At 52.2% G+C, this 18,093-nt stretch overlaps 1 protein-coding gene across 11 annotated transcripts in view; it reads right to left on the reverse strand.

Moving 5' to 3' along the window:
* The window catches only part of ABCC8 (ATP binding cassette subfamily C member 8), a 76,987-nt gene that overhangs the window by 27,336 nt on the left and 31,558 nt on the right, over positions 1 to 18,093 (reverse strand). For all 11 annotated transcript variants that reach the window (XR_012497533.1, XR_012497534.1, XM_074336083.1 and 8 more), the window contains 6 exons: positions 10,976 to 11,016; positions 9,625 to 9,770; positions 7,318 to 7,423; positions 7,067 to 7,183; positions 6,616 to 6,691; positions 5,751 to 5,856 (listed from right to left, as the gene is read on the reverse strand). Coding sequence is in view for 9 of the 11 variants with exons in the window: in XM_074336083.1 (XP_074192184.1) it covers positions 5,751 to 5,856; positions 6,616 to 6,691; positions 7,067 to 7,183; positions 7,318 to 7,423; positions 9,625 to 9,770; positions 10,976 to 11,016 (592 nt within the window). In the remaining 2 variants the exon portion in view is untranslated. The remainder of the gene's footprint in view (positions 1 to 5,750; positions 5,857 to 6,615; positions 6,692 to 7,066; positions 7,184 to 7,317; positions 7,424 to 9,624; positions 9,771 to 10,975; positions 11,017 to 18,093) is intronic.

An 18,093-nucleotide genomic window follows, 5' to 3' on the forward strand; every position in this document is an offset into this window, starting at 1 on the left:
CTTGGTCCCAGAGATGCAGGCAGAAGAGGAATGGAACAGACCCAACACTCATTGAAAACCCCAGCAATAAATAAAAAGGGAAGAGGTGGAAACTGAGGTTGGAAAAAGAAGTTAAGACTTAGAAGTCTCTACATTCCATTCATCCTGCCCTAGACAGGCTTGTTGCCGCCCTGAAACGTTACCCTTCACCCACAGTGCCCTTTCCAATTGATGTCACTGGGGCCTAATGCCAAATCGCTAAGTGAGGAAAGGGTTTTCTCATTGTCCAGATGAGGAAACTAAGCTTCAGAGAGGTGAATTAACCTGCCTAAGGTCACACAGCTAGTGAGTGGCAGAGTTAAGACGACAACCACAGACAACCTGGTTCCCAAGCCTGGCTCCATGCAGTGCCCCTTCTCCTGTCTGTCTACCATCTCCCCACACCTGCCTCTTCCAGGAAACCTGGGGAACACCTGAGCCCCTGACCCCAACTGCATAAAGGCCCCAGGAACTGCATGGGCAGATGGGAACAGAGGGTACTCCTGAGAGAAGTCTATTTCTCACCCCTGAGGAATCAGGGGTCTCGGGAAGAAGGCTTCACACCAGCCACCATAAGGCCACAGTTTTCTGAGGCAGGCCCGGGACAAGCAGGGCACAGGCGTCCTGAGTGGGCAGATGGAAATAATACATAGTTAACATGTGGAAGCCCAACAGGCAGGGGCAGCAGACAGCTCCAATGAGGCCAACGTGCGGTTCCTCATGGGGCGCTGGGCCCTTTCTCCCTGTGGGGACAGAGTCCCAGAGAGCAGTTTCCAGGCTCTTGGCCTCACGTGGAACGGTGCTGGCTCCGTTATTAGATGGCCATCAGCTGTAATCAGACGGCCATTAGTGGCTGGGTGGCCATCAGCTGTTACCGGTTAGCCATTAGTCACTAATATAATTGCCGTGGCTACGCTAGGGGGTTGGTTGGTTGGTTGGCAAAGAAGCAGATGGCGGATTGCAGATCGTGTGGCTCCTGCTTCCTGTGTCTCCAACCCAGCCGCCAGCGACAACATAGTGGTCTGACTCCCCTATGCATGGCTCTGTGTTGTTCCTTTTCGTCCTCATCATACCCTGCGTCCTTGTGCAGGGAGCAGGACCAGAGTCCCTGCATGACACACCCCACCCCATGCTTTCCTTCAGGGCCCAGCTTCCTGCTGGCTCCCTGGGGACGTTTAAAATCATTCTACTGCAGACATTAATGGCCCTATTCTCAGGGAAAGGATTTCACTTAAGTATATCTGTTAACGTGGACTTTTTATCAAAATGTTTTCCTCTTAAAGATTAAGGAGAGAGTTTGTAAATTCCCAGGTGGACAGTGCACTGGAGCAGAGAGCCAGGCAGGGACAGGTGACTTTTATTAAAGTGAATGTTTGGGAGCTACCTGGTTCTCCCTGAGACCTGGGCCCAGGTGGCTGACGTGCTGGATCCGCTCGGGGCTGCCAATGTAACTCTCCTGCCCGGAATGCTGGATCTCACCCAATGGACACTCCACACCCACCCTAGGGCTCTATCTGCAGGTTTCTGTCCACCATGACTGGTGAGCTACCTGAGGGCAGGGACCAGGCCTTCTCTGTTATTAAATAGTGGTCTGCACAGAGCGGTTCACAAAATACACATCCTGTGCTGGGCAGCAGTGTACACTGGGGTACAACATAGAATAATCCTCCAGCCCCGTCCTCAAGGAGCTCGGTGTGGTGGGGGAGGCAGACCCATCTGCAGATAATCACAATACAGTGTGAGACGTGTGCTGATAGGATTCACTTATTCCAAATGTTGGTGGAGAAGGTGGGTGGGTGGTGGAATTCTGGGGTAAGGGAATATTTGGGCAAACGCACACAGGAAAGAAAGAGATGTATTGCCACATTTATAACGACAGTCTCTTGACGGCTATAAGCGGGTTTTGATTCACTCATTTAGCAAATGAATCCATGTAGCAAAGGCACTGTGGATACAGAGAGACAGAGAAAATATGGTCCCTGTCCCCAGGGAGCTCACCACAATCTCTCTAGGGAGAAAGACTGGAGTACAATTAAAGAGCAATAGGAGACTTTTGTTCCTGGCATAGGAATACATTGCCAAAGAGTACTATTTATAGTAATATTTATAGGGCACTTACTACATGCTAGGTTAAGCCCATGGGTAATAAGGGGAAACTGGTACACAAAGGTCACCGAGTTTCCCAAAGCACAGAGCCCAGATTTGAACCCAGGCAGCCTGACTCCAGAGCTTGCTCAGCCACACTGCTCATTTGTTCACTGAAGACACAAATGCACAGTTGTACAAACAAACCAATCTCCCCAGAGCATTCTCCATTCTGCACCTCCTAATCCCCCAACTCCCGGCCTTGTGCCTCCTGGAACTCTTTCTGGCTGCCTGGTCACCAGGCCATGGCCCTGGTATGCATGAAAAAGCATCAGAACAGCCTGGCATCACCCTTGCCTCTGGCTGTAGACAGGAGGGGCTGCCAGCTCAAATGCCATTTGGCTCTTGGCTCACGATGCAAGTACATCATCCCCCTGCAGACCTGTGGTGCAGTGTCTGAGGCACGGCGCTCCTGTAAGTAATGGAGGGAAGCCCTCAACACACAGCCCAACACTTAACTCATTGCCTAAGATAAAAAGGGCTGGACAGAGCCGCGTACATTTCCCGGGTTTGGAGAGACAAACAGCACGTGAAGTCACTGACATGTCTGCCCATTCTCCTCCTTGTCCCAGCTATGGTGATGTGTTCCTAACTGGTCTCCCTTCCTGCAGCCGCTCTCTCTCTCGGATGCCTCCTCCTTTATCGCCAGCACGATTCCGCTACAACCTTCAGGCTAAATCTTATGTCCCAGACCCGGCATATAGTGTCTGAGCAGAGCCCAGCCCACTTCTTGAGCCCTGTGTCCCCCCGCTGTATCCACATTCCCACTCCTCCAGGTACCAGAACCACGTACTAGAACCTCCATGAGCAGGTCTGTGCCCAGGCCGGTACTCCTGCCTGGAACACCTTTCTCTCCCATCCCTGTCTTTTCCATCTGAGGAAACCACACTCATCTTTCAAGGCTCCAGTACCACCCACACGAGCCTTTTCTCCTTGACCGCAGAGTTCATTGTTCTTCTGCCAACGATGACACTGATCTCCTTTCCCTCCCTCAGACACAGGGGCCGTGCCTTCATCATTGTGGCATTCCTATTGCTGTGCCCAGGGTCTGGCACACAGTGGGTGCTCAGTAAACATGGGGTGCGTGAATACATCGAGATAGAGAAACTGGAACATGAGTTGAGTCACAAACAAATGCTCACAACTTCCTCGGGTTGGTAGCAAGCTACCCTGATGTGCTTGGGAGGAAAGCTGCACCCCGGAGGATGGCAAAGTGGAGCCTGGCAAAATAAGAACCATTTCACCACCTGCCCCTCTCCCAGCCTGGAACAGAGCCAGGAGCTGGGCGCAGGCTGCCTGCTGAGGAGAGTGTAGATGAGGACAGAGCAGTGAGCACTCGCGTGGTGGAGTGACGGCGTATGGGCTGCCGGCCACTGGACTGGCAGGCTAGCTATTTCTTCATGTTGCCCTTGGCGCCCCTTCTCTCTCACCCATGCACGTGGGCACTGGGTGCAATCCCACTCTGCCATTTTAAGAGCTGGGTGGCCTCGGGCAACTTGCTTCACCTCAGTTTCCTCAATGTTAAATGGGGATGACGATACCTACGTCACAGTTTGGTGAAGACTGACTGGGACAGGGAAGTAAACAAAGTGCCTCGCACAATGTCTGGCTCACAGAGGTGCTCCAGTGTCCTGGACAGGTGCCTTGTCTCCCCGGGCTGGGGCCGAGGTTTCTGAAGAGAGAGGAGGCAGCAGTCAGACCCTGAGCGAGGGGTGGCACAGCATGGATAAGAGGTGAGGGCCAAGGTAGGGCTGAGTCCTTGCTAAGCATGTCTGCCACCTCTGCAGAGGACAGAGAGGTGCTCATGCTGGTGTGAAGGCACCCGAGGGGGAAGGGGATGGGAGGAGATGAAGAAAGTGTGGCAAAGGGACCAGGCTCAGAGGGGTTTGACTCACGTGGAGTGGGACACAGCCAGGGGAACCCAGGGGTAGCCCCCACCTCTGTGCTCTGTAATCCCATCTAGAAAAGGCCTGTCCTCAGAGTGGGCCCAGATCCAACTTGCCCTCTGCATGGACCTTGGAGAATATTTCCTGGGACTGGACCCATGGGACACCAGCCAGGAGCCAGGGAAAGAGCCTGGGCTTGGGTCCAGCTCCACATGCTGACCTATAAGTCACCCGACTTCTCTATCCCCAGTTTCTACTTCTATATAATGGGGGGAAATACCCAGTGGGAGGGTTAGTGGGAAGCGTCATCAATGAGCTCATGCTTGCAATGCGCTGAGCAAAGGGCCTGGCCCATAGCCGGTGCCCAATCAAAACTGGTTGCTTTCTTCAGTTCACAGTTCACTGTGGGCTCCTGCCTTCCTGTCACAGACACACGCTATCAGCCACCAGGCAAGGGCTCCTCATTCCATTAGCAACTGGCAGAGTGACTCATTAGCGACTCAGACCTAATGCCTGGACTTTCCCAGTCAGGTTGTGTTAAGAAACTCCCAGAGAAGATGGGGAATGGAGGCAGAGACCCCTCTGACCCCAAACACACCACAGTCCCCGATGGAATTAAGGCTCCAGAGACTAAGTTTATGGGAAACCCAAGGGGCACGTCTGCCAGCCATAGTCCCACTGAGGAGGGAAACATGCCATCTATTGGGTGTACCATTCAGGGACATTTTGGAAAAGCAGCAAATGGGGGTACATGCAGATATTCAGATACTGGGCTCAAAGTCTTTCTGCTCAGTTCCGCACTCACGCTTATGAAAAACCTGACACCTTGAATGATAATTTCCCCCTAGGAATGATTGCTGGGCACAATTTGCCCTCTGCTGAAATGGTGGCAGTCTTTATTCCTGAACAAGCTCTGCAATTCTCAATCAGGTCCCTCTTTCCCTTGGCTACTGGGGAGCTCCGAGCCAGGCTGTGTCTTGACTGCAGTAGTCGTCTTCTGCCCAGGTTTCTGAACACCTTGTCCAACCTCTTCATTTCTTGGTTCCTCTTTTCTTACTTTTTAAAAAAGCTTCTATTTTATATATATCTTTTCTCAACTAGTTTCAAGTGCTGTTTGGAAATAGGTGGGTAAAAATAATAGAGTCTGGGGTTCCGGCTCTTTAATTAAGGGTAGTGATCTTTCCTCAGAAACCCATGTTTATCTGGGTTATTTTTGGCTCCACAAAACACCCACTGGATGGTCTCTTCCAGCTTTGCTGATGCTTAAGCCAGAAACCAATGTTTGTGTTGCAATTCCCCACAGTGGGAGGCAGTGCTACTGAGCGAGCATGGGCTTTGGAGTCAAACAGAACTGAGTTCGAATTCCAGCTCTGCCACTGATTCGCTGGGTGAATTAGGGCAAACAGTTCAACCCTCATCTACAAAATGAGAACTGTCACCATCACTCACCTTGCTGTCTGCCATAAGGATTAAATGGCATTACACATGCAGAGGACTCAGCAAAGTGCCTGGCACATAGTAAAGGTTTAGTAAGTACTAACGATGGTGAGAATAACAATTAACAGCATTTACTGAGTACTCACTGAGCACACAGAACGCACAATACATTCTCAACTGAGCAGTAGGATTGAAAGGGGGACTATCCACCTGCCCACTGTGAGTCTCCCCCCACTACCTGAGCCCCGAGGATGTGTTTACTACCTGTTCCAGAAGACGGCCCCTGAGATCTTCTGCATTTCCCCCAGGGTGGCAAGGAGGAGTGAGGACTTGCCACAGCCCACCTGTCCCACGATCATGGTCAGCTGGCCTGCAGGAAGGGAGGGCGACAGATGGGAGTGGAGCCAGAGAAGTCTGAACAACCACCGCCCAGAAAGACAGACAGACAGGCTGGCCCTGGGCTCCCCCCCACCCCAGTCCTCCGTGTTTTCCTCCTCCCTAGAATCCTCAGGGAGTCCCTTCCCCTTTTGAGCCTTTCCTTCTGGAAACCTCTTTTCTCCTTCTGGCTCCCCAGGTCCTTCCTCATCACTGACACCCCCCCCCCCCCAGTTTCTAAGCACATGTTTCTCCCTTCCTTTGCTCCCCAGTGTGAACCCAACTCCTCATGGTCCCAGTGATGCCACCCTGGGTCCCATGTCCACCGCCTTCCATGCTTTGCTCATGCTGCTGCCCCTGCCAAAATGGCCACCCTGCCTTATGGCCCAAGGGACCCTGCTCATTCTCAAAACCCCCACCTCTTCCACAAAGCCCTCCCTGGCCACTCAGGCCTGATCTTTTTGTGAAGCGCCCAAACTGTGCAACTGCTGTTTTGACATCAAGGCCCCCTGTCTTGCCTCTCCTGGCTGCAGCACTCCCACCTGGCACAGGGACTCCTCAGGGATGAAGCCCCCCCCCCCAGCGTTTGTACCCCCAGAGTACGCACTAAGGGTGCCCATAAAGCAGGTTTCAGTGAATGCTGGTTTTTCCTTCTCTCTCCATGTCATTTGGTGGGACATGGGGAGGGGGCACTTCAGACATGACTTGGAGGGGGCCCCTCCAGACTATGAGGGAGGGGTGAGCTGGGCCACACCTCGGGGGATGCGGATAGTGATGTTGGACAGTGTGGGGAGTCCATCCGGGGTCCAGGTGAAGAAGCCTCCGATGATCTGCTTGGCCACACACCACCACCCGGAAGAGAACAGAGAGTCAGCTGGATTCACAGTGGGAAAGTCTCTTGCCTCCCCTCCCCAAGGAAGCCAAAAAACACCAACTCCTGTCCCTGGATCACCTCCAAGGCAGAGGAGTGGGAGAATAGCCTTCTCAGGCCGACCCTTGTCTGAGGCTCCCTCCCCAAGAGGGCAGCTATGGTCCCCCCCAACTTGGTGGAGATGGAAGATGTGTTCCTAGCCCCGGGACTCCTCTGGACCCTACAGGCAGGCAGGGTAACCTGGGGGCAGAGGTCTCTGGCCCTTCAGGGGCTGAGCTCCCTCCTGGACATGCTGCTGGGGGGCCAGACGTGGGGTACAGGGTCTCGGACTCACCTGGACACAGCAGTTGTCAGCATCCCCATCTGCACTGGGGGCCAGCCTCTGCGGTGGGCCCGTGAGGCTCTGGCAGTCCTCCCGGGCTGCACGTTTGCGGTTCACAACCTTCAGGGGCTGGGGATGGTTAGGAGGAGATGAGGGCCCATGGGGCTGGGAGCTCCTCATGGAAGGGAGACCCCTTTCCTGTGAGGAAAAGCTGAGTCAGGATGCAGCAGGGCCCGAATAGCGAGGGAAAGATGGCCACTCACCACCGCCTGGTACTTGCTGGCTTGGCCCTGGGGCACAGGCTCTCTGGGAGCACACTGCTCCTCTCGGATCTCTGCGCTGGACAGGAACTCACTCAGCTTTTGCACGCTGCGGAGGAAACACAGAGACACCCCTCACCCCTGCCAGGGGCAGAGGGGAGGGAAGAGGGGAGACTGCACAGCCTGAGAGAGCAGTGATGGGAAGGTTCCAGGTTCTGGGGTACAGCCCCTACAAAGCCCCCAATGGAGGGGGACAGAGCCTGGGGGCATCCGTGGTGGGGGCAATAGATGTTACCAGGATTTGTCAGGGTTGATTTGTCAGTCAGTCAGTCAGTAGAGTAGGTTAGGGTCTGGATTATGGTGGATTTGGTTAGTAGGGTTCATTTAATGTTAAGGTTGGTTAGACTGAAGGATGGTTGGTGTTGGGTTTTACCAGTTGCTGTTAGAGTTAAGGTTGGTCAGTGTTAAGGTTAGTTAAGGTTAATAAGATTGGTTAGTAGCAGTAGGTAACATTTATTTATTGAGCATGTACTATAAACCAGACACTGTGTTAAATGCCTTATAAGCATATAATTTCATCCTGCTGGGAGAGATGTAGAGGAGGTGTTATTATTCCCAATGCCCTCCCCACCAGAGGATTTCCCTATGGACCCAGAGGAAGCTCCAGAAGTTTCTGTTCATTCTGTTCTGTCATCCCTGGGGGTATGGAAGCTATCTGAGGAAGCTTGAAAATTGTTTCCTCCCTTTTGTTAAATGTCCAACAGGCCTGGAGCCAGACAAGCCCCCAACTCTCAAGGCGAGAACAGTCTGGGCTCTAAACGGGCTGTAGTCCCCAATTCCTGTTCTGTGCACGATCCTCTCTTCCCTGACCAGGAGAAGCCTGCCTCTGCCTTGTTCCCCCCTCTCTCCTTGATCCATCCCTCTCTCAACAGCTGATGACTGTGAAGGGGAAGCGGGCTTTGTGTCCTGCTCCCACCTTTAGCCTGGAGTCTGTTCTCCCTCTTTAAATAGGCCTCAGCTACTCTGGTGACAGTGAGATTAGGAGAGTCTGCATATGGAAATGCTTCTGCATCAGCACAAGAGATTTCCAACAGGTGCAGCATCTTGAACCTGTGGTTTCTACACAGAATCACGGGGGCTGGGGTGGCCGTGGGGGAGGAAGGGTGATCGTTAGATGTTACAATGCTATGGCCAATAAAACTGAGTCAGCACAGCCAACCCTGGAAATGGGAATTGATCTTTTTCTGGCCTGTTACTCCCTCGGTAGATATTCCCTTGACAACAGTTTTGCTGAGTTATGCCTTCTTCCATCCTTGAACCCCTGCCAGAGCTGCCAGACCAATGGGGAGGTGTGTCCTAGGACCAGACAGGTGTGGTTGCAAGTCCTAGGTCACCAGACCAAGTCCTAGGGCCGCCACATGTAAGTTGCTCCTTCTATCAGCTCTGTATTTCAACCTCCCTGTCAGCTGCCTAGCACCTAAAGGGTCCCATGAGACAGGGGTGTCACCTTCCTCAAGGCTGAAGGGGCTTGGGTATGGAGGACATTTATTACTGTCCCATTGGTGATGGGAAAGGACATAGCTAACTCTCCCAAGAGACATAACAGGCCATTGCTTTCCAAGAGCCATTTCAGAGGCCTATGGAGATCTTCACATGCCAGCTGTGGTATTCCCCAGTTAAAGCCTCAGCCGTCTACCTTCCGGCTTTTATTCCTAAGAGGGTGATGCCTCTGGGAGAATGGCAGACTCACCACTTGGCTCTAGAGCCTGGAAGTGGGGGCCTGTAAGAGACATGGGCCACTCGGGAATAGCATGGGCAGGCACGTGGGAGAAGCTGCTTCACTGACGGGGGCTGTGAAGGCTCTGGGACCCATGGGAAGAGCAAGGGATGCTCAGTCTGGGGAAGACAAATATTCAGCGGGTACCTTCTTAAATCCAAGGGGCTGACTTGTGGGAAAGGGAAGGTGCTCGTTCTTGGTGGCTCTGGACGGTGGAACTAGGACCAATGGGTAGAATTTATAAAAATATACCAATTTTGGCTCAATATTGATTTTTTTTTTTACAGAGTTATCTTGGAGGTTGTGACATTGTGTTCCCTCTCCTTGGAGGTAGGCAAGCAAGTTGGCTAGTCTTTTCTCAAGGGATGGTGTGGCCTATGTCCCTCTGACCAACCACGACCAGCTCAGCGAGGGCCAGACCAATGGGGAGGCATGTCCTGGGACCAAACAGGTGTGGTTGCAGTGGTCACCAAGCAAGTCCTGGGCTGCCACGTGAGCCACCTGTGGAGTGCCTTCCTGGGCCCTCTCCTCACCTGACCAGAGCTTTGACGGTGGACCGGACCACACTAGACAGCAGGAACAGTGGCGTGACCAGGATGTGGAAGAGGGAGAGGGAGGCAAAGGCCACTGAGGGCGAGAAGTCAGCCTCTTTGAAGAAGCTGACATGGCCCACGAAGGTCTGTGGACAGAGGCACATGTAAGACGGGGCGACTCAGAGTGTGGGCCCCTCCCACACTGGAAACCCTCAGCCCATGGGAGAGAAACAAGAGGTCTGGAACAGGGGACCCAAGGAGACCTGTCAGTTAGAGACCCCTCTCCCGTCCTCACAGTTATCTCATGTCAACACCCCCAGCCTGTTCAGGACTTCAAGCTGGAGGGCGGGGGCTGCTCCCTCCCTGTCCTGCCCCCTCCTTGCCAGGACTGAGCAGGGAGGAGCCCTCAGCTTAGACCAGCTCTGCCCCTTCTCAGACAGCAGTCCTCAGTCAGGAACATGAAAACACAAGAATTGCTAACCACCTGGTCACAGTGCTTGCCCCCGACTACCTGGCTGGCTCAGCTGCCTGTGTTACCCAGAGTTCCTGGAAGAGCCAGGCCAGAACCAGAACAATAAATCACGTCGAAAGTGAATTCCCAAGTATGCTTGACGGGCTGTGAACTCTCCACAGTTCAGGGACACTGGCCCCAGAGGAAATAAATGCATCTTTTTAAAGAACTGCAGCCATCACAGACCCAAGGATGGGAGTTCTGGGTAAAGGGGCCGTGGGCTCGTGAGGGCCCAGGCTTTCTGTAGAGGCATGCTGCTGGCCCCCACCGCTGAGCTCACACACGGCTTTGGTCAAAATCTCTTTAGGAAACCTCCACTGTAATTGTTAATGACGTGGAGAATTGTTTGGGCCATATGCTTACATTTCAAAAGGCAGGTTGCAAAACTGCATGCGCAGCACAATCCTCTTTTTGTAAAAAGGTCACATTATGTGCCTTAAAAAGAGACGGGAAAGAAACACATTAAAAATGCTGCCAGGGGGATTATGGGTGATTTAAATTCTCTCTGGCCGGTCCTTTCTGAATTTCCCAACATTTCTGCAATAAACATGTTTCACTTTTATAAATTAAAGGTTTTATAGCTACTTTAAAAAGAAAGCTTAATTTCTTTAAAGACTAAGCCTCACGGCTTCCAGGCCCAGAGGCCGAGGCCCCTGTCTGCTTGGAGTGGGGGAGGGACCTGCCTCGTAGTTTGACTTTCAGTCCATTGCCCAATTTTCAGCCCCAATGCTGAGCCATCATACGAAGTCCCTGTGCAGAAAGGCCAAAGCCTGGGTGGTCTCTCCCTCCAGACATCTTGCCTGCCCATCCCACCAGGAGACGGAGGAAGGATCCACTTACGATGAGGACGGCGGCAATGGGGATGGCCGTGTTCATGAAAACTGTGGAGGAAGCACAGGGGAAGCTTAGTGGGAGGATGAAACAGCCAAAAATGAAGGTGCTCAGGGGGGCCTGGAGGCAGTGCGGCCGGTGGGGTGCCTTCCCCAGCTTGTGCGTGGGGTTGGGGCAGGGTAAGGGCAGGAGCCTAGCCCTGTGGCACCTCCAGCTCTTTACTTGTTTCCCTCAGGACTCTTTTCCCATGTCTGAGACTTAAGCCTTTAAATAAATATTTAAATGCTCCTATTCTGCTCCAGGTGAACAGTGTGAAAGAAGCCCATGAAAAAGTGGTGGGAGAAGGGATCGGAGAGTTGGCTGCCTGCGGTCAGCTGTGAGGTCCACAGCTTGTGTGTCTCAGGCACCTACTCCTTCCTCTGCCTTTGGTCTCTGTGTTCCCCCCACCCCTCCCCACCCCAGCTAGTTTCTCTCGGAGGCTTTGAGGCTTCCTAATATCCCATGGCTCTTGGGAAGGATTTCAAATTCATTCACAATGAGGTATCAGTGACTAAGGACGGCTTAAAACAGGGTGTCCCTTAGCTCTGAGGCTAAGAGTCCGTACCAGGTGGGGCATTGGTTTGCTGCAACAGAGGTCCCCTTCTTCTTCTGTTTAAAGTGTAGCCCTCAGACCCTTCACAGGGACACCAGAGAAAAAGGAGAGCTGGACTTAAAGTCAGAGAAGGGTGGAGTCCCTGTTAGGTATAAGCTCTACAAGCCTGGGCAGGTCATTTCTTTTCGCTGTGCCTCAGTTTCTTCACCCGATTTTTGTAAACTTGTACTTACTTGTTCGCACACTCTGGCTCTCTCCGAGGGGAGAGAAGATAATGTAGGGAACAGGCTCTGTGAGCCCTAAGTGCTCTCTGAGTATCATACCTCACTAGCTACTAGCTTAGCCCTGCTCCACAGGTAACTGCTCCTCTGGCCCAACGTGTGAGATGCCCGAAGTTTGGGCACGAGGTCCTGGACTTCTAGAGAGAGCAGCCCTTCTAGCGTAAGCGACGACCATTTGGCTTGCCATATCATCCTCCTTCTTTCCAGGAGCTTCTTCCAGGCCAGCCCAGAAAGAAGTCTGGTTCTGTAATTAGCCAAATGAAAGCAGAACAAGCCAGGAGCCAGAGGCAAAGGGCTCAGCCTGAGCATATGGCCCCTGCCTAATGAAAGGCCAAGTCTCTGACATTCTCCAACAGTCCAGATGGCCAACATTATTCCAAGAAGCTGACTTTCCACTTACTCCAAGAATCTTGTACCAACTAGTCCATACACAGTGTGTGCCAGAGATGTGGACCCCCAAGTGGGTGAAAAACATGGCCCCTGCCCGCAGGGGGCTCCTGGTTTGAGGAAGGAGACCGAACTATGCTCCCAAGAAGGTCCTGACATACTGGGAGAAAGGGAACACGTCCCTAGGGAGTTCCCAAACAGGTAGGACAGACATTGTGTGCCTGTCTTGGTGGATTCCTAATCTGACGAGGGGGACGCAGACCCTGTCATTGCAGAGCTTCCAGTCTCACGGAGGAGATGCAGCTGGAGCTCTTGGGCCACTGCTAATCTCTCTGACCACAGGGTTTTTTATCAACACCGCTCTCACACATGACCGTGCTTTAACTTCCGTTCCTGAAGAGGGCGCCATGACTCCGGGGGCCCACTGCAATGCCACAGTGCCTCGTAGTCTCTGGCAGGGGCGCTATAAGCATTATTGGGTTTTCCTGCAGTAGAAGGGACCCAGATCTGGGACTTAGGACATAGCACAGCCGTCACTGGTTGGGGAGAATGAGGAGGATGAGGACTCCTAGGAGACCTGGGCCTTTGACCATCACCAACCATATAGCTCTAAACACAAGGTAGCCTTGCCCCTCCCCTGCAGGGCCAGTTATTCCAGAGTGTTCCCTAGGGCAGGGGCCTCATTCTGTTCCTCCCCTGCCCACCCCATCAATTACCAAAGAGGAGTGATTCAAGCTACCTGTGCACCACCCCTTGGCCCCCTGCCTCAGGCCAAGACCTCTCCCATACAATCTGGAGCTCAACTCCCCCGCTAAAGAATAGGCTTGGAGTTAGATTGTAAATCGGTACAACTCTGCTTGGAAAGCATTCTGGTGCTTTGTAGCTAGAGTCACTCTGAAGTTTAGGACTTCTGATCCTGTAATCCCTCTCCTGGGAATTTATCTTGAATACTTAACCACTCGAGAGAAGCACAAATCCCTCGGCAGGATGGTGTTAGCGGTAGCACTGTCACAGTAAAACAAAACCACAACCACAGCAACAAAACCACCAGAACCGAAATCAACTGGCAACAACCAACAAGAGGGGCTGTTTTAGTAAATGTGGTGCATTAACTCTCAGGGAGATTCTGCAGTCAGGAAATGTGTGATAATTGATACAACCCCTGGTCGGGATTTTTTTTTTTAATTTATATTTTTTCTATTTTGTTGTCTGTATTCTTATAGCTGCCTGAACTCCTTTGAGGCATGAGACAAAAACTTTAAGTAAATTTAGAAATGAGTATTCCAAAGCTGATGCAGTAACAAGGGGAATACATGTGATATAACTAATTTCCACCCTGCTCTGGCTGTTGTATGGAGACGCTAAAAAGTGAAAATAAAAGTTTCCATTTCCCTCACCTTCTCCTGCAAGGATGGCCTTTGTGCAGGGAGCTCTGGGTCCCCTTTGGGGTGGGGGATGGGGGAACGGAATCACAAGCTGCTTGTGTTTTAAAGGCCTCTCTCAAGATCACCCCACTGGTCATGGCTGGAACTGGGGATGTCAGTGCCAGAAATGGGAGGCAGTGGAGGCTCTGGCACCTCTCTGAGCTCAGCAGACACCCCTGTACCCTAATGAGGGGGGTCAGGAGCTGGGCATCCCATCTGTCATAGGTTGAAGACGTGTGGCCTTGCCTCCATTTTCCTGAATCACATAAAGCCCTGTAAAACATGAAAGGTGATGGAGGGGTAAAAAAAAATATGACCAAGAATGGATTTCTCTCCAACTTTGACATGGGGTAGGCTGACTCACTTGATTTGATGTAGGAAAGCCAAAAAAAAAAAAAAAAAGAACATGATAATGCTCAAATCTTGAATGTTAGGGAGCAAGAAATCCTGTTAAGTTCAATGAAAGCAGAAAATGACAAAATGATGTGTAAATGTGATGCTGTTTTGGAAAAGTTTAGTTGCATGTAGGCAGGCCTAACAGGCCCTACCTTCGAAAGTGAAAGCCTTTCTGTAATGGTGCAGAGATGTGGGTGTTCTTTTAATCCTCTCCCCAAAATATCCCTTAAGAAGTATTCATTCAAAAATTATTTTTTGAGGGTCTCCTCTGTTCCAGGCATGGGGCTGGGTTCTGCGGGTACAGTAAGGAACAATGTGTCAGCCTTTCCTAACCCCCTCCTCAACGAAACAAAACCACAAATCAACAGAAACCAAAGCTGGGCTCAGATGTCTGCTCCCCGGGCTTTCTTTGCTTCAGGAATGCGACCTGGCCTTGTGGGTGCCAGCACACACCACAATACCAGCAGCTTTCTATTTCCCAAGCATTGATAAATATTTCAGAAGCCACATGCCAATCATTTGTACCTCTACCAGCGAGAGCTACAGGCTCCTAGTCCGGACCTAATTGCAGGTTGCACCACGGGAGGTATTTTTCGAAGTGCACAGGGCTATTTCCCATTCAGTCTGGGTGTCATTCTGGTCAACAGAGAGGGAAGGAAAGCAGGATGATGGTGTGTCTGGCTCTGGCAGTGCTGGGAGCACCCAGGAGGCCCTGCAAGTCACACTGATTTCTGCCGCCTTAGTTGACGAGGCTTCCCAGCTCTCTCTCCTACACCTCCCTGCCCACGCAGGCCAGGATATACATCAGCGACCCAGGGTGGCTGCACCAGCTGGCAACAGGAAGGGCAGAGATTAAGGAAGAATGTCAGAGAACCTGGAGAAGGAAGGGGGATCAGGGCTGGAGGTCACCTTGTCCCCTGACACTGGCTGTTCCGAGTCAGGACCTCCAGCAAAGAGGACAGAAGGAGCACAAGTCTTAGGTTGTGAAGAAGAGGTGCCCTGTGCTTCAGTCTCACCAGCACCATCTTGCCCTCCCACCCCCACCCTTGGCAAAGCTGGGTTTTGGAGTTCGTGTTTTGTTTTGCAGGATGTGGTATGAGGTCAGTCGCATTCATCCAAGGAGAGCCCACCTGTCTGTGGTTCAGATCAGACTGAGAAGAGGGAAGACCCCTGACCCCAGAACACTGGAGGAGATGGTAAACACATCTTCCCGTGACTTCAACGCCTTCCATGGCTCCCCTGCCTCAGGAGAAAAGCCAGGGGCCTGAACACAGGGCACAAGGTCCTGCATGATCCGGTCTTATTGTTTCCCTCTCCTCACGGAACTCTGTTCGAATCTAACACCTATTGCATCCAGGCCTTTGTGCCTGGAACATTCTTCCCCTCATCTGGCTAACTTGTAGCCATTCTTCAGGCATCAGCAACAGGCCTCACCTCTAACAAAGCTTCCTTGTCACCCACCGCCCCTAAGACTACACTGGATACCAGTCTCATGGGTGCCTAGAATACATCCCTTTTTGTTCCTGTCACTCATGACACAGTCTTATGTCTGGTTTCCCTACTAGACTGTGAGCAACCTGCAGGCAGGGACCGATATTTCTTCTCACCACTGCATCCCCCATGCTTAGCACAAGTCCTGGCACATAGTAGGTGCTTAGTAAAGAATTGTTAAATAAGTGAACAAAAGAAATGAAAGAGCCGGGGCCCGGTGAGTACCACAAAAGAGAAAGTGGGGCACTTGGAACTAAGCCCGTGGTCTAGCCATATGCCTGGCCACTGTTCATGGCACGGTCTCCCACAAGGATGTCAGGCTGAGGACCATGCCTGCCTTCCTGTTAACCCCAGGGCCTCAGTGGAGGCTGGCACAAAGAGAAGGCTCTGAAGTTGGTGCTGCACACAGGACTGAATGAACGGGCAGCATGCTGGTTGGTTGACTGGTAGAGCTTAGGAACCCTTTGTCACTCCTGCAAAGTTTGTCCTCAAATACATGGCCAGGCTGGGTACCTAGGGTTATGCTGCTTCTGCAAGCAAGTAAGGATTCTAAGGGGAATGGCCCCAGCACTTGCCTCCAGCTTTTTCCCACTTTGTTTTTCTCCCTACTTTATTCATTGAAATCCTGCCCATCTTGCAAGGTGTGGCCCAAGCCTCCTCTAGCATGAAGCTCTGTGTGAACTCTCAGGCCACATGATCTTCCTTCTTCTCTGTTCTCTGCCTTTTGCTGGTTGAGGACCTCAGTGAGTCATTTCATGTCACTAAGCCTCAGTCTTCCCTGCTGTAAAATGGGACCCTAGAGCTACACATCTCACAAAGTTGATATGAGGATTAAGCGCAGTCAGTTTAGTGCTCCCTGCCACACTGTTTCATGTATGTTAGCTCTGACTATTCAGCAGAGTATAAACTCCTCGAGAAAGGGGAGCACATTTTACTGTCTCTTGCATCCTTCTCAGTGCTTAGCACGCGGCTGATCACACTGGGCTGGGCTCACTCAATATCCACCAAGTAACTTACATCTGTTTTTCTTTGATTCTGGATTTTGATAGCAGGGAAACTGCTCCCATTTCCTTTCCACCCCTACCCCTCACCCCCACACATTTGCACCAGCTCAGGGCTCTATACACAGGAGCTCTCAGTGATGCTGACGGTGAGACCGTCAGAGAGAGTGTCGGGGGTAACCGATAGTTTGACTGCCTGGCATAGGATGACAGACTGAAAGCCCAGGAGGCAGCCCCAGGATGGGCTCCATCGGGAAATGTGACTCCAGGGCTCCTTGGTGGCGCCAGGATCCCATGGCTGGCGCCAGGGGTGAGCAGAAAAGATGTCCCATTACCTCAAGCCTAATGACCTGTGTCCTGATCTCTGGTGACAGAGAGCAGAAGGCAGGAAGTCCGGGAGGAGATAAATGAAAAGCACACTCAATGCATATACCTGCAGCCGGGAGGTGCCTCCACCCCACCACCCTGTGTCTCCCCCTCTCACTGACTAACACTAGGAAACCTGTCCCAGGAAGGGCCAACACTGAGCAAACAGCGCGTGGCTTTCAGAGCTCTCCCTGAGTGAGGGCTCTTCCCTTTCCCTCCTCATGCCTTTTCCAGGGACCAGCCTGCGCTGCTCTGTTTCTCCTTCTAGGTCGCTGAGTCCTAGACAGGTGGGGGGCCCTGGGCAGACCCCTTCGTGGCTCCAGAGCCCCTCACTCCTTCCAGAGACATCCCAGCTCTTGACAACAGAGTCTCCTTTCCCCAGGTCCTCCCGGTCCCTTCACAAAGCCTTGGTTTGTCTCCTGTGGGCCCCATGGGACAAAGAACACCTACTAGATAGGTGTCAGTGGGCTAGCCTGGAACCTAGGCATCTTGTGATGTCGTTCACCTAGGAAAATACACCCCAGGTTGCAGTTTGGAATGCAGGAAATGAGCATACTGACAAATAAGTTCACAAACTTTCCACCATGTAATTACACCGTGGAAAGTTCGCAAAATTGCCAAGCCTTCGTACATCTCCTAGAAGCAAAGTAGCTTCCACCTGCCCCCATCTATATGACTCAAGGTTGCCCCTACTTTGCTGCTGGGAATCTTGAGGACCCAGTGCCCCAGGTTCCTTGCTTTCCCACTGCAGCAATAGGGAGTCTGCCCACCCTTATCCTGCCATGTTGTTGCTGGGAGAGGAAGTCACCTGGCTGTGGCAGGAAGCCCTCTCCCACCTCAGCAGCTGTCTCCCCTGATGCCTGGAAGCCAGGTGTCTGTAACTCAGAGGGTTATACACAGTATGGGGTTACTGTTAACACAACCAAACCCAGGGGCAGGCAGAGTTGGCAGAGAGAAAGATGAAGAGGATCTGGGTCTGCAGACACCAATTTCTGAGCTCCCTACATGTCCTACAGAGTGCTTAGCCGGAGGGTCCGAGGCCACAGAGTGAGGGATGAGGGCAAAGGGATGAGACCAGCAAGGTGTCATCTGTCCTATGAAGTGTCTTAGCTAGGAATCCAGGAAGCAGTGGCTACCCGCCATGCTCACAGCTCCCTTCTGAGAACATCAGATCCTAGCAGGACTTCCC

The sequence above is a fragment of the Rhinolophus sinicus genome, linkage group LG06 (genome assembly GCF_036562045.2).
Source record: "Rhinolophus sinicus isolate RSC01 linkage group LG06, ASM3656204v1, whole genome shotgun sequence".
Classification (NCBI taxonomy): domain Eukaryota; kingdom Metazoa; phylum Chordata; class Mammalia; order Chiroptera; family Rhinolophidae; genus Rhinolophus; species Rhinolophus sinicus.